Below are 17,420 nucleotides of genomic sequence, written 5' to 3' on the forward strand. Positions count from 1 at the left end.
AAATATGGTGAGTAGCAAATATCCCTTTCATAATATTATCTTTAAGAATGGCATGTTATTCCTATCTTCACACTTTAGACAGCTCATAACATATTACACAATCAATATTTAAAGAAGTACGTGACACCAGGTATATTTTTGCCATAGCTAAGGAATTTTGCTCACAGAAGTTGTTTCATTCTATTATGTTGAGCTGCATTTAAAAGTTTTCCCGTATGTTTTATATTTATTTTGTGTTAATTTCAGTTATTTCATGTTACATTTTATTAATAGTTGCTTTAATTAAATTTTAGGAGCAGAAAGAATCATCTGGGAAAAATCATACATACAGATCTGTAAAGAATAACGTATAATCTCTGAAAAAATGTTGGAACTTAAAACATGGCACATGGATGTATAAGTACACTATCATTACAAAAAATGGATTTACAAATTTTTGTGAGACAAAGCAGTACGGAAGCTTTATTGTCAGTGTTACGATGGGCACTTGTGAATTTTTTGATGTAATGTGAAGAAATTTTGCACCAATATGAAACAGAAATGTTTTATTTGCGTATTTGGTGGTTAACTAAGTCGTGAAGGACTGAAAATGATTTCACGACTGAGATACGTTATCAAACACAGTACTGAATGCCACTCTGCAAATATTTTAATCACTACATTAGCAGCTCCACTGGTGTAGCTAAAAAGTGCGCAGCTTTGACGATTATAACCCAGTAAAATTTGTTTAGGCCCGAAACCATCACATTACACACTCCAGTCCTATCCTACGATGTCACAATTAATCCACAATTTCTCACGAAGTGAGCTTTATTGTTATGCCGGTAATGCGGGTGTATTAGTCCGTGTATCATATCGGCAAAGACGCACCACAAAATGATCGACTCCTCCTATTCCTTGGGTGATGACACATCCCGGTCCTGACATTCCACGCGTACTTCACTCGTGTCTCCTCCCGAACCTCTTATGGCTGATGTCGCACAGTTTGCGTGCACCCGTAAGTGCTTCCTCAGTTTGGAACTCGCAGTGAACGCCTTCAGGCAGAAGCTACACCTGTAGGGCCTCTGACCCGTGTGCAGCAGCAAGTGCTCCCTCAGGTTGCTACTCCTCACGAACGTCTTGTGACACACGTGACAGTCGTAAGGGCGTTCACCCGCGTGCAGACGCACGTGCCGATTCGAGATGCCTCGCCTCTCGAACTCTCTGTGGCACGCACTGCGAGAAACTGACGCGTGACCGCAGCCGCCGTGCCCACGCCGCTCCGGATTCTGCCCCCGTGCGAAAGCCTCCTCGCAGTCGAGCGCTGGCCGCACCGCACCGCCGTCGTTTCCGCCGGACACTTCCCACTCGACAGCGGCAGTGCGCCGCGACGAGTCGTCGTCGTCTCGTGCGTCCGGGCCGTCTCTCTCTGGATGGCCGCTACGTCTGTCGGTGCCACGGTCGTCCTCCGCCGGACTGCTGAAACGGTCGAGAAAATGCATCGGAACTTGTAACGAAGCAGGGTTGCCCACTGCTATCCTGTTTTGGTTTTACACTCCTTCAGTAACTTAGTTAAGCAATGAACTTTTATTTTTTTTTTTTCATTTTCACTACTCAGATTTCAACTAAAGATTCTGTGGCCTTCAGCCTCATAGTACAGAATTCAGAAATAGTTTAAATAAAATTCCCCTAGTAAAATCTATTATTTCAGTACATTCCAATGTCTATTCTGAAAGTAATGAGCTAATTAATTTTACTGGAAATGCATCTTATTATAAGTTATAAACAATGACGTATATTGTGCAATACATATTAAGTAAAATTCGAGTGAGCTAATAGATCGAATTCAGCTGTAAGACTGCATCCAAAAGAAAGCCTAAATTTCACTGATTCCAGCAAAGTGTTTAAATTAACCTAAAGTCTAGTAGTTAAATAGATATTAAGACTTGAAATCTGTAGCATGTATGACTTTCAGTGCCAACTGTGAGCAAACTACTAAATAATTCAGAGATCTGTTTTGAGACTTTTGCTACCTTTATTTTTCTACGTAAAATGACTCCAGTCTCAACTTTGTAAGTGCATTAGTTAAGAATTAAGTAAATTTGAATAAGTGAAAATTTTTGTTCGCTGCCATGGTTATAAGTCGGGAATTCCCAGTGCAGATGCATAAGTTAGTTCCGCGTATTTAAATTGATACAGCTCACTCAGGTTATTTAAATAATAAAACCCAATAGTTAACTTCAAAACCAATTAGAAAGGATCATTTTAACCCTGGGAAATTAGAAACTATAATATATTAACAGAAATAGTCAAATATTCAAGCACTCATCTATATAAGGTCCGAGCTGGTGCAGTTTTCAGTTAGTTCTCGGTCAGATTCTCACGGGGCAAAAGTGCGACAAGTCGGTTAATTTTTCCAGTCGGTGATTGTGAACATTGTTAAAGACTGGAAGTTTCTGACCTACCTAATGTGAAGATTAAGTGTAAGAGGCCTGGTCACATGAATATTGTGTGAGTGATAACAAATAAATCACACTGTGGTTGTCATAAATGTTCAACAATGAATACGGTCTTGACTTTTGAATTTGGAAAACTTAATCTAGGATCCTGGCTTCTTAATTTCAGTGTGATTTAGGAGAGACGGACGCAGCTACCGGGAAGACAATATTGAATAAGCAAAGCAAGGTAGCTCGGGAACACTGCACACTATCTACTGGGTGAGGAAATGTTTCAATACATCCGGTTGCGACGTGAACTTTAAGTGGCACTAATACAAGGATACAGCCCGGCACGTTACAAACTCTTTGTCATAACAGTACGATATTAGACAGCGAAGATGACATTAACGTACACTAGGCGTCAAGTTCCATGAGGTACCTGAGACGGGGTAATATATGACTGTGGACAAGGCCTTAACATTAAAAGTTTACTTTCTTGTCTCTTCTTCTATCTGAACGACGCAGACGAGAAAACTGAGTTCGTACGGGCCACAACTGTCGGCCTCACCATGAGGTGGACCTCATGAGGCACTGTCTCATTCCATCAAACGTACCTCCACAGATATTACAAGTGTGTGTGTGTGTGTGTGTGTGTGTGTGTGTGTGTGTGTGTGGTGGTCCACATCTCCTCCTAGGCCACTGTAGCTATTTCAACTGAACTTGGTGCACATACCTCTTACTGCCAGGCAACAATTGCTGTTGGGGTAAGAACCATCTGTCTGACATAGTTCGGGAGAGATGATGTCACAAACAATGAGATTCGTGAAAAACTGCCACATCGTGCATGATGTTTAAATGTATTACTTCTGTGCTACTAACTGTATCTTCAATACACTCTGCAGACAGAATCGACATACACCACTAAATGCACCTACAAAAATATATCGCGATTCTGGGGTGGCTTCGGATTTTCAGAGGATCAGATTCGTAACCTTTTTGTCACCTGACGATTAACTGACAGTTTCATCCACCGTGCACACAGCTGCTTTTGTGGAAACTCACAGCACAAGTTTGCGTTTCCTCCACTGCTCGCTTACTGCACGTAGAGGTGGAGTGCGGTCCCTCTCGCATCCACTTCCTACCGCGGCAAGTGCTCTGCGCTCTCCCCACTCGAGAGATGCGAGGTTACAGTCCACAAATGTGGCGTGGGAAATGATTCGGTTTGTGAGAAACTGATTTTACTCTGGTAACACGGAAGTGGGAGTGGGCAGAATTATAGAAACAGCAATTCTAACGGATCTCTTCCGGCAACACACGAGACGGCAGGACAATCACCGGCAGAGCTACAATACATCATTTGCACTAGGCGTATACACACCACATATAGCTCAACAAAGCCAAACCTCAAAATTTCTCTATCCACATCTGACCTCGAAGGACGCAAACTGCAGTAGGGAGGCTCTGCTAACGTGGCTTCCGCAGATGGACGCACGAGTTCCCTACGGGAAACAAAAGACTTTTGAGAGTTGTAGTGAATACACGGGGTGGAGAAAATTGTGTCACGAAATTTTAACCCTGGATAGCTGGTGCCAGTAGGAAACTTGGCAGTGCTCCGATTGGCTGTGGCATTGCCCCGTTGCCGTTCGTCGGTTGACGGTTTGTCGGTTCGCACGTACAGACATCCCTCGCCCCGTCAATGCCCCGACGTGATCCGCACATGTGTTGAATAGGTTTGCTGTTCGTCTCCACCTCACATCAGAGGCAGACCTCACACCACCGGACTTTTTCCTGTGGGGATTCTTAAACGTTCTGGTTCACCCACCCACATGCAAGCCACCTAGAAACGAAGAAGAATTAATGGGTCACATTCGACATGCTGCCAATCACATCAGAGCTATGCCAGGAATCTTTCAAAGAATTTGGCAAAACACCATTCGACGTTATCGAGCTCTGTCACATCGGAAAGTCGCCAGTTTGAGCACCTGCTTTAAGTAAACGATGTCTTAGCTACAAAAAAAGGCCCTTTTCAGGGCCGACAACATTTGCAAAAGATTTTCTGTACACAAACTAACAGCTGTTGACAGGTTTGTTCCCGGTACAGCTTATCATGAAACTACAATGGATATGTTGGGACCACGGTGGATTCATCCCCGGACCCCCAGATTGGGAGGCTGGCGGGCTACCACTGAGCGTGCGGGCCGCCACTGATACACGCAATTTCCGGCAGGTAAAGCACTCACAGTCACGCATTGTCCAGAGCATTAGGCAGCAGGGCAATCCCGCAGCCAATCTGAGCGTGTGGCGTCAAGTTTACATAGTTTCAAAATTGTGCATTGTCGACCTACACAACATTAGTAATTTTGGTTCCTACTGGCATCAACTATCTAGGGTTAAAAATTCGTTACACAATTTTTCTCCATCATATATATATATATATATATATATGTCTGCTTGTGTCTGTATGTGTGGATGGATATGTGCGTGTGTGCGAGTGTATACCTGTCCTTTTTTCCCCCTAAGGTAAGTCTTTCCGCTCCCGGGATTGGAATGACTCCTTACCCTCTCCTTTAAAACCCACTTCCTTTCGTCTTCCCCTCTCCTTCCCTCTTTCCTGATGAGGCAACAATTTGTTGCGAAAGCTTGAATTTTGTGTGTATGTTTGTGTTTGTTTGTGTGTCTATCGACCTGCCAGCGTTTTTGTTCGGTAAGTCACCTCATCTTTGTATTTATATATATATATATATATATATATATATATATATATATATATATATATATATATATATATATATATATATATAGAAAGAAACATTCCACATGGGAAAAATATATTAAAAAATGATGCTGTGACTTACCAAACGGTAAAGCGCTGGTACATAGACACAATAAAAAACACACAAACACACACACAAATATCAAGCGTTCGCAACCCACGGTCGCTTCATCAGGTATGAGGGAAGGAGAGGGAAAGACGAAAGGATGTGGGTTTTAAGGGAGAGGGTAAGGAGTCATTCCAATCCCGGGAGCGGAAAGACTTATCTTAGGAGGAAAAAGGGACAGGTATACACTGGCGCGCGCACACACACACACACACACACACACACACACACACACACACACACACATCCATCCGCACGTACACAGGCACAAAAGCAGACATATGTAAAGGCAAAGAGTTTGGCCAGAGATGTCAGTCGAGGTGGAAGTACAGAGGCAAAGATGTTGTTGAAAGACAGGTGAGGTATGAGCGGCGGCAACTTGAAATTAGCGGAGGTTGAGGCCTGGTGGGTAATGGGAAGAGAGAATATACTGAAGGGCAAGTTCCCATCTCCGGAGTTCGGATAGGTTGGTGTGGGTGGGAAGTATCCAGATAACCCGGACGGTGTAACACTGTGCCGAGATGTGCTGGCCGTGCACCGAGGCACGTTTAGCCACAGGGTGATCCTCATTACCAACAAACACTGTCTGCCTGTGTCCGTTCGTGCGAATGGACATTTTGTTGCCGGTCATTCCCACATAGAATGCTTCACAGTGTAGGCAGGTCAGTCGGTAAATCACGTGGGTACTTTCACACGTGGCTCTGCCTTTGATCGTGTACACCTTCCGGGTTACAGGACTGGAGTAGGTGGTGGTGGGAGGGTGCATTGGACAGGTTTTACACCGGGGGCGGTTACAAGGGTAGGAGCCGGAGGGTAGGGAAGGTGGTTTGGGGATTTCATAGGGGTGAACTAAGAGGTTACGAAGGTTAGGTGGATGGCGGAAAGACACTCTTGGTGGAGTGTGCAGGATTTCGTGAAGGATGGATCTCATTTCGGGGCAGGATTTGAGGAAGTCGTATCCCTGCTGGAGAGCCACATTCAGAGTCTGGTCCAGTCCCGGAAAGTATCCTGTCACAAGCGGGGCACTTTTGGGGTTCTTCTGTGGGGGATTCTGGGTTTGAGGGGATCAGGAAGTGGCTCTGGTTATTTGCTTCTGTACCAGGTCGGGAGGGTAGTTGCGGGATGCGAAAGCTGTTTTCAGGTTGTCGGTGTAATCGTTCAGGGATTTGGGATTGGAGCAAATTCGTTTGCCACGAAGACCTAAGCTGTAGGGAAGGGACTGTTTGATGTGGAATAGGTGGCAGCTGTCATAATGGAGGTACTGTTGCTTGTTGGTGGGTTTGATGTGGACGGACGTGTGAAGCTGGCCATTGGACAGATGGAGATCAACGTCGAGGAAAGTGGCACAGGATTTGGAGTAGGACCAGGTGAATCTGATGGAACCAAAGGAGTTGAGGTTGGAGAGGAAATTCTGGAGTTCTCGTTCACTGTGAGTCCAGATCATGAAGATGTTATCAATAAATCTGTACCAAACTTTGGGTTGGCAGGCCTGGGTAACCAAGAAGGCTTCCTCTAAGCGACCCATAAATAGGTTGGCGTACGAGGGGGCAATCCTGGTACCCATTACTCTTTTAAAACCAACTCTATTCACAACATATTCCACAGACGGTATCCACATATGCTGCATTACGTATCTTTGTAGATACATCGCTGTACGAAGTACAGTTCACGAGATATTAGGTCATAAACACAGAGATATGTGAAAAATTGGTACAATATGCATGAAGTTTCGACACACTTATTTTTTACTACTAAAATACTTGTATAGTCAAGTCAAATTAAGAATATCTTTGACACGTGGCAGCACTTTTGACAGCTTAAACTGGAAAGCACAAACGGCCATAGTTGAGAACAGTAGCTGTGTATAGAGCTATGAAAAGTCTTTGTTGTAGAGAATTTTACAAAATCACATTGTAGACACACGAAGCAGCTGTGGCCAGTTTGCATAAACTGTCTGGTTTACTGTACTTATACATCTGTACATTATACATCTGTACATTATACATCTGTACATTATACATATTTCTTTACAAGAGTGTTTCACGATTTCAAAGGTGTTTTCATAAATACGTGGATATGGAATTTTTCAAATACTTCACTACAAAGACAGATCATGTTTTGTTTTTGTTTATTACAGAAAATTGGCAAAATGAATACCTATGCAAAGTCGGCTAGTATTCTGATAATTTGTAGAGAAAGTGGCCAATGACATATTTTTTAAATCTTGTGCTGAATTTTCAAGGGTTATCAATTTCGTCCTTTATGTTAGATAGTGGCTCTTTGAATGCCTTACCATCAGAGTTTATAGCCCCATTATGAACTTCAGACAAGGAGGAAAAGTCTATATGAAAATTGCCTTTCTTTCTCGTCCTGTGATAACTACAGTTCAGCTGAAACTGAATTTTAATATCAGTACGAAAATCATTACGAAGTTAATTGTGACCCACTTTAAATTAAAAAAAAAAAAAATTGCCTTAAACATCCATAATTGTTTGGGTGCCTTCAAGCACATTCAGCAAACTTTAGCTTCACTTCTGATTTTTATACCAAAAAACTTGGTTCTGAAAAGATTCAAGAGCTTATAAGGTGGTGAAACCAATGCATTTTTTGCGTAACATAAAGAAACCCCCAAAAAAGTTGTTAAATGAGGTGAATAAGGATGATAGAACAGTAATCTGAAGTTTCTCTCGGTTGAACAATCAACTGTTCAGCACGTTACACAACAGATGGCACGAAGGAGCAATTTCCATTGTTTTTGTGATTTTGTTGGCTACTTCTGGCTTGTTTAAAGCAGAAGTTGTGAACTGTCCAGTGAATCTGAAGATACAAGAAATGACATTTTAGGAAGTGCATCACAAACAAACCTCTTAGGTTTCACTTGCCCCCGACACCAGTCGGTTTTTCATCTTTGAACAAATTGTGCCAAATTTGTAGCAATAGATCTTTTACACAGCTAAATTTTCATCAAAAATGGAATCCACTGCACTCTTGTCAGTAAATCACATACCGATTGTCATCAACCGGATTGGTGAGCCTACCTTTATGAGAACTGTAAAAATTCATCACACAAAAACCTCCGTACAAAATTTTTATTTTCTCAAAATACCGTTTCTTTAAACGTTCTCTATTAACAAACAGCTCAACCAGTTCCTAATATGCCACAGTTTTAACAACAAATGGTAAATTTTCTGAAACTGCAGTAATGTCGCATCTAGTGAGCGCCCTCTAGAAGCTGTTCGCGACGAGCTAAAACGCGGCAGAATGCGTCAGTCGAGAGTGCTCGGTGATGTCAAACGTGGACTCGTCACTAAATGTCACTCAAGTAACACATCCTTCAGGGACATTTCAACCCTTCTAAAGCTGCCCAACTCGACTCTCGGTAATGTCACTGTGAGGTCGAAATGAGAAGGAACGACCGTAGAGAAACCGAGACCGACACCTCGAGTGCAGACGACAGGGACAACCGAGCGAGGTGGCGCAGTGGTTAGCACACTGTACTCGCATTCGGAAGGACGACGGTTCAATCCCGCGACCGGCCATCCTGATTTAGGTTTTCCGTGATTTCCCTATATCACTTCAGGAAAATGCCGGGATGGTTCCTTTGAAAGGGCACGGCCGATTTCCTTCCCCATCCTTCCCTAACCCGAGCTTGTGCTCCGTCTCTAATGACCTCGTTGTCGATGGGACGTTAAAACACTGATCTCCTCCTCCATCTCCTCCCACGACAGGGACAGTTGAGTATTGCAGAGGGTGGCTGTAAGAAAATCAGCAGAAGGAATCACTTGTGAGTTCCGAAGTGTTACCAGCAGTACAACTGATACAGTAAGTGCATACAGAGTCATAAAGAATGAGATGCAATGATGGAGCAGCCTCTCATTAGCGACACTTTATGTAGTCAATGCTAAGCACCACTTCGGGTGGTGTAAAGACACCACTGGACAGCGAATGACTGGAAAAAATGATTTGGAGTGATGGATCATTTTATACTTTTGCCAATCAGACGGTTCAAGTTTGGCATATACCTGAAGAACGTTAGCTGTGTCAGGTGCAGTGCAAACAGTGAAGTACAGAGGTGGCGGTGTAGGCTTCTTTTTCATGTTTGAGGTGTGGTCTCCTTATTGCAATTACAAAAATGTAAAACACGGGAGGATACAAACACATTTTTTTAGCACAGTTTACTGTGTGCAATTGAGGAACAATTTGGAACATCGATTCTTCTTATCGGCAGGATAGTGCACCCTGTAATGAAGTGGCATACGCGAGGCGACGGTTTGACGACAATGATGTTGCTAAAGTGGACTGGCCTGCCCGGACTGCCGACCGGAACTCGATGCGACGACACCGAGACGAGTCGGTACGTCAACTCGGCTTCGGACCCCGGTGTCAAACGTCAGTACTTTCTCCGGTTTCGGATCTTCGGAAAGAACGGACTGACATTCCACCACAGCCATTCGGACACGTCACTGAGAGTGTAGCCAGCATTCGAGGTGTTGTAAAGACAGAGTAAGGACACACCACACATTAATGCCCACTAATAGGTGTCTTCTATCCTTCTCACCAGGCAGTGTAACTTCAGGTGTGCCTCGGGCGAGTCTGCTGAGACTTTTTCTCTTCATATTGTATAGTAATAAGCAGTCACAAAATATTAATAGTAACCTTAGACATTTTTCAGACGAGACACTTATCTGTAATGAAGTAATACCCGAGAAAGACGTACAAATACCCTGTCTCGATAAAATGTCAAAATGCTGAAAAAAAAGTCACAACTGGAATGAGTCGACTCACATAAATACTTGGCTGTAATAATTTCTGGGGATGTGAAATGGAATTGTCACTTCAGTTCATCAGTACGATATTGGGAAAATGCGACAAGCCCTCAACAGGAGATCGCCCGTATACATTACGTAATTCCCGTACAGGTCAGGGCGTTTTAATTAAAAGTCACTGCCCGGCATCGGTGGATAAATACGATATCGCACAGCCCGTGCTCGAACGGACGAGTGCCGTGGCCACTACTGCTGTTACGAAAGACGTGAAATGTATTTGCAGTTGCAAATATGGACAACTGTCAGCTGTAGAATGAAACAATATTGTATTTATCTGCCAATACTGCACAGTGAGCTTCAATTAAAATGTCCTCCCCTGTACGGGAACTACCATATTTACTCGAATCTAAGCCGCACCCAAAAAATGAGACTCGAAATCGAGAGAAAAAAAATTTTCCCGAATCTAAGCCCTACCTGAAATTTGAGACTCAAAATTCAAGGGGAGAGAAAAGTTTTAGACCGCACTTCCAAATCGAAACAAAGTTGGTCCATTGTAACATGAGACACAATTGGGGTCGAATGGATGAAGATACAGCTACAGTAGTTTGGTTCAAGTCGTAAGCTTAAGAGTTAAGCTTTACCAAGTAGCCATTGCTATGTGTCAGGCGCTCAGTCCGTATTTATACGGGTACCCTTCCTTTCTCACTTGCTTCGTCTTGTTTGAATCGATTGCTTATTTTGCTTTGATCTGATAAGTGCCATTCTCTTTGTTATAGATGTTTTCTAAGCTGAAAATGCATTATTGTAGTGTGTCGTGCATTGTTTGTCACATTTTGATAATGAGTGTTTACGACCTGTCGCCGATCGCAGCACGGCTCACTTTTGTGCGCGATAACGCGGCTTACATTTAAAAAAAAGAGAGGAATTGTCCCAGAAGTGAAACAATGGCAAGAGAGTGCTATCTGTTGTTACTTACACTGCTGCTTTCTTTGATAATGACCAACAAGAATCAAACAATAGACTGCGTATGATAGAAGATGTTGTGAACGACAGTTTAGCGAAAATTTTTCTCCGTCTGAAAATCTTCGCACGTGCCTCTGTAGTACATTACATTCTGCACAGAAATTAGAGTCATCTTATATTTAAAAAGCTAGTCAGTTGCCGTGCTTCATATCTGACTGTATCTATTCAGCACAAGAATAATACGAATATCAACATGACACGATACATATATTCTTCCGCGTTTGCTGTTGTCTCGCTCTAGTTTCGTAGTTCATTAGGCAGACAGGATTTAAATTAGATAGCAGCAAATACGAAAGAATACACGGCATAATGTTTACATTCTTCTACCTTTTCTTTTAATTTATTTACTGACGCAGAGGTTTTGGCGCCAGTATTTATCTCTGTGCCTGCAAAGCACGCCTGTGTAGCGCTACATATATTCGACGGCGGAAGTTAGTTGTGGCGGTACCTACCAACATTTTTCAGAACTTCCGCTTACTTTGCACTCGATTCTAAGCCGCAGGTGGTTTTTTTGGATTACAACAACCGGAAAAAAAGTGTGGCTTATATTCGAGTAAATACGGTACATAAAGTGTGTACAAGTACAGGTCGTTACGCAGAAACGAAGACGTACAGACATTTGGATCTGGCTGTGAGTCTTACGCGGATAGCCAAACTGGTTACAGTGACTGCTCGCGATAAGTGGGAAATCGGGTTCGAGTCACGGTCCGGCAGAAGTTTTCATTCTCGTCTTTCCCTTCTGCGGCCGACAGTTGTTTCTACTTGCAAATGCGAATACGTTTCACATATTTCTTAACGGCTGTAGTCGCCACAGTGCCAGTTCCTTCAAATGTGCGTGCACTGTTCTTCTGAACGACACGAGACACTGCATTATTGTGGTCGTCTATTACCAGTGTTACACCACGAGGAGAGATACGCTCCCCACGGCTCGACACCCCGTGGACTCCACCTCTGCGGCTCGATACCCCGCGGATTCCACCACCGTCCCAGGAGGCTCCCCTCGCTCTGCTGCGAGTCGAGTGTACCTCAGCCACAGTGAGGTCCCCACCGGTCCACCGTCCGGCAGTGTGCAGCTCTCTGTCTGGAAGTTGTACTGGCGGGCCACATTCACAGAAGGACTACGGTGGTTACTAATGGTGCAATTACTGAGGTTCCAGTTAGCCTAAAAGACTTGTACACACTGGAGCAAATGGAAGAGAAAATGAGTCAATTAGCATTTCCAGACATTTTTCCGGTGTCAATTAATGCCGTATTGTACAGAGAATGAGTGTTTACACTGGAGGGACTGGAAGGGAATACGAGAGAACCGACACAGTGTGCCAATGGAGTGACCGCTGAATTACTGTATTCTTTGTCACTAACAACTGGCAAATGGGATAATTTGATACAATACTTATAGCTACAATACAAAGTTGTGATATTTATTTGGGATCATTTGCATGTCAATCACACTGTTTACGATGAAGCGAGCAAAATGCAGTAAGAGATGATAAATGTAGGTGCCCCAATTTTTACACTTAACTGTAGTTTCAACCCTCCCTTGACTTATCCCAAAATCTTATACACATATCTCAGCTGATGTGCCAACTTCCCATTGCAACTGAGGCAGATTTGAAAGCAGGACACTAATTAACAAAAAACCAACATAACCTAGTCGTCCTTGACCCGCAGTTCTGGGTCACTTTCCTGAACTGTGGCCATTTCCCTAAGCCTCTCCAGTCCTTTTCCTTCACTTCTCTTTCTTCTCCTTCAACTCTTCTGCCAAAAGGAGCCACCGGCTTCGAAAGATCGTAAAAGTTAAATACTTTTGTGCAGGTGTTTCCCTACCGCCGCTTGCCGAGTTAATTTTTTATCTATCCATTTACATTATACAATTATACTGTGTTTTGTTACCAAATGGTGACAGTTATATTAGTAACTGTTTCGCATTGTGATACCTGCTGTATTTGAAATAACCCTCGATGTCTGCAGTGATATGTAAATGTGTCTACTTATAGGGATAATGTGCAGTTCTTTGGCCCTACTCAAAATTCTGAACAGCTTCCTGCATTTACAGAAGTTACACCAAAAGAAGTCGAAAATCCCTGAAAACCAAAATTCTGCAGGATAAGATGGTATACTGACTGAACTAATTAAAATGGTGTTTAAAATATCACATCCTCTGACAGAAATAATCAATCAATCATTTGAGCAATGATCGTTTCCAGAGTTACTGAAGTATGCCGATGTAAGACCAGTACACAAAAAAGGCCCAAAAGAAGAAATGGGAAATTACAGACCTGTTTCTATCCTGTCTGTTTTCTCAAGTTATTTGAAAAGCTTGCTGCATCACAGATACTAAATTTTGTCTCAAAATTTAATATCACTCATAAAAATAAAAAGTACCTTAGATGCAGTTAACACACTTGTTGAAAGAATTAGCTCCTCACTGGATAACACCAGAAAAGTTACAGGTATTTTCTGCGACCTAAGCGAAGCATTCGATTCAGTGAATCACTCCCCGCTGCTCTTTAAATTAGAGAGGTATGGGGTCAGTGGAAGTGCCCTCCAATGGCTGACCTCATATTTGACATTACACGAAGCAAAGAGTTATAACAACATCTAACTCTGCAAATTACTCATCGAAATAGGAAACTCTCTGACTAGGTGTTTACCACGGCTCGGTTTTGGGACCAGTTCTCTTCCCGTTTTATATACAGGGTGTTACCAAAAGGTACAGCCAAACTTTCAGGAAACATTCCTCACACACAAAGAAAGAAAATATGTTACGTAGACATGGGTCCGGAAGCGCTTACTTTCCATGTTGCAGCTCATTTTATTACTTCTCTTCAAATCACATTAATCATGGAATGGAAACACACAGCAACAGAACGTACCAGCATGACTTCAAACACTGTTACAGGAAATGTTCAAAATGTCCTCCGTTAGCGAGGATACGTGCATCCACCCTCCATCGCACGGAATCCCTGATGCACTGATGCAGCCCTGGAGAATGGCGTATTGTATCACAGCAGTCCACAATACGAGCACGAAGAGTCTCTACATTTGGTACCGGGGTTGCGTAGACGAGAGCTTTCAAATGCCCCCATAAATGGAAGTCGAGAGGGTTGAGGTCAGGAGAGTGTGGGGGCCACGGAATTGGTCCGCCTCTACCAATCCGTCGGTCACCGAATCTGTTGTTGAGAAGCGTACAAACACTTCGACAGAAATGTGCAGGAGCTCCATCGTGTGTGAACCACATGTTGTGTCGTACTTGTAAAGGCACATGTTCTAGCAGCACAGGTAGAGTATCCCGTATGAAATCGTGATAACGTGCTCCATTGAGCGTAGGTGGAAGAACGTGGGGCCCAATCAAGACATCAACAATGTCTGCCCAAACGTTCACAGAAAATCTGTGTCGATGACGTGATTGCACAACTACGTGCGGATTCTCGTCAGCCTACACATGTTGATTGCGAAAATTTACAATTTGATCACATTGGAATGAAGCCTCATCCGTAAAGAGAACATTTGCACTGAAATGAGGATTGACACATTGTCGGATGAACCATCACAGAAGTGTACCCGAGGAGGCCAATCAGCTGCTGATAGTGCCTGCACACGCTGTACACGGTACGGAAACAACTGGTTCTCCCGTAGCACTCTCCATACAGTGACGTGGTCAACGTTACCTTGTACAGCAGCAACTTCTCTGACGCAGACATTAGGGGTATCGTCAACCGCACGAAGAATTGCCTCGTCCATTGCAGGTGTCCTCGTCGTTTTAGGTCTTCCCCAGTCGCGAGTCGTAGTCTGGAATGTTCCGTGCTCCCTAAGACGCCGACCAATTGCTTCGAACGTCTTCCTGTCGGGACACCTTCGTTCTGGAAATTTGTCTCGATACAAACGTACCGCGCCACGGCTATTGCCCCATGCTAATCCGTACATCAAATGGGCACCTGCCAACTCCACATTTGTAAACATTGCACTGACTGCAAAACCACGTTCGTGATGAACACTAACCTGTTGACGCTACGTACTGATGTGCTCGATGCTGGTACTGTAGAGCAATGAGTCGCATGTCAACACAAGCACCGAAGTCAACATTGCCTTCCTTCAATTGGGCCAACTGGCGGTGAATCGAGGAAGTACAGTACATACTGACGAAACTAAAATGAGCTCTAACGTGGAAATTAAGCGTTTCCGGACACATGTCCACATAACATCTTTTCTTTATTTGTGTGTGAGGAACGTTTCCTGAAAGTTTGGCCGTACCTTTTTGTAACACCCTGTATATGATTTACCCTTGAACATCAATGCAAAGTCAGTCCTATTTGCAGATGACAATTCAGTGCTGGTTGAAAAAAGTAGCTTTGCAGAAATCGCTGACACTGTTGTAAGCACTTTGGGTTTTCTGGAAGCCTGGTTTCAATTAAATGGTCTGAAACTAAACATTACAAAAACACAACTCACACAGTTCAAAACAAGTGAGATCTATGTCCTACATAAAAATGAGAGGGTAGAACCAGCAAGCACAGTGAAATTCTTAGGACTAAACTTGGACGAAAACTTATGTTGGCAGGCACACTCAGAGTTGTTAATGTATTCGATCCTACTTCTGACGCCAATGTTAATGTATATAATCCCACTTTAGTTAAACTAAATAACCTCTCTTTTCCAATGGGAATGTTACATGATGTAAACGACGTGGACAGTTGAGAAATTGTGTACCACAGTTACTTCGAACCTGTCATCAGATACGGCATAATTTTTTGGTGCAATTCAAGTTATATAGAATGGATATTAAAACTTCAAAAAGGAATCATTAGGAAGATGTGTGCCACACATCCAAGAACCTCATGTCACCCACTAAAAAAAAAAAAAAAAAAAAAAAAAAATTTTCCTGAACCTTTCAATGAATTTCACTTCAGACAGACTTACACAACTAGGCAAGAACAAAATTTTATGCTCCCTCCACACCGATAAAAGCTATATTCTATGACTCCTCAATACATGAGCATTAAAATATACAACAAATTAAAGGGCTGTGATATTCTGAACATGGAAATTGGCCATATAAAGAAAAAAATTACATGTACTCTTAGTGGAAAAATGTTCTTATTTAGTGGAAGAGTTTATGAATGATGAGGTGATAATTTAAACCGGGCAACTGATGAAATAAATCAAATCAAATCAAAATGATATACTCTTCATTTATTACAATAAAAGCTTTGAAAACAATCATCTCTGAACGTTTCCCACCCTACAATCTTAGTAACAACATTACTGGTACATGTATTCATTCCACTGTCCCAGGTATCAGAATGATTTCCGTTTATAGCTTTCGACTGTCGTTTCCAGATCAGGGTCGCTTACCTCCGGTTGATACATTTATCCTTCTCCATCGTACCTGACAGTTTGTAACATTATCGTGGAATCACCTTGTACTATATGAGAAGAAACACATTCAATCTTTTCCATTACAATGGTGTGTGGCACTTGACACTGCAAATTTTGTTCAAATAAGTTACAGGAATGTGGCCAGGTGACACTGTTGACAACCACCGATGTTTCGACAGGAGCACACCCTGCCATTTTCGAGGCATAAATGGGCAATTATGTCCTGAAAACGGCAGGGTGTGCACGCCTGTCAAAATATTGGCAGTTGTCGATGACGTCACCAGTCTGCATTTCTGTAAGTTAGTCGAATATTGTTTACGCCAGGAGAAATTCACACCTCAAACTGAGAATTTTGTTTTCCATTCTGATGTCGAGACTAATTGCGTACGATTTTTCGTAGCTCTCACATGCTCCATCCTCGACTTTAGCTGTACTAAGCATTCGTGCTGCATAACACTGCCCTCCAGGGAAGGTGGCAGCGTTACGCAGCACAGATGCCTAGTACAGCTAAAGTCGAGGATGGAGCATGTGAGAGTTACGAAAAATCTTGTGGAATGAGTATTAGAGTGTAAAACAAAATTCGCAGTTTGAAGTGTGAATTTCTCCAGGCATAAACAATATTCAAATACGAGGTCGACACCAGCATCAATATACGTTTGTCTCTAGACTCCAAGCATCGTCTTTAGACACTAAGCCAGAATTATCTTTGCTCTCTTCCGCCATAGTTAGTTCTTTGTAAGCCTTGCTTGTGTAAAGAGGTGAACAAATGAACTACCGTTAAAAAGGTGTTGTTTGGTGTAACTGACCCGAAGATCCACTTCAAACTTACAGGAATGCAGTCTGGTGACATCATCAGTAACCACCAATAGTTCGACAGGCACACACCCTGCCGTTTTCGAGGCACAACTGCCCATTTATGCCTCGCAACTGACAGGGTGTTGAAATGAAGCAGTTGC

General features: G+C 42.9%; 1 protein-coding gene across 1 annotated transcript in view; it reads right to left on the reverse strand.

Moving 5' to 3' along the window:
- Positions 1 to 530: 530 nt before the first annotated feature.
- Positions 531 to 17,420, reverse strand: part of LOC124720201 — a 228,547-nt gene continuing 211,657 nt past the window's right edge. The window contains exon 28 of the mRNA XM_047245524.1: positions 531 to 1,458. Within this exon, the coding sequence (XP_047101480.1) occupies positions 891 to 1,458 (568 nt within the window). The 3' untranslated portion in view covers positions 531 to 890. The remainder of the gene's footprint in view (positions 1,459 to 17,420) is intronic.

The sequence above is a fragment of the Schistocerca piceifrons genome, chromosome 11 (genome assembly GCF_021461385.2).
Source record: "Schistocerca piceifrons isolate TAMUIC-IGC-003096 chromosome 11, iqSchPice1.1, whole genome shotgun sequence".
NCBI lineage: Eukaryota > Metazoa > Arthropoda > Insecta > Orthoptera > Acrididae > Schistocerca > Schistocerca piceifrons.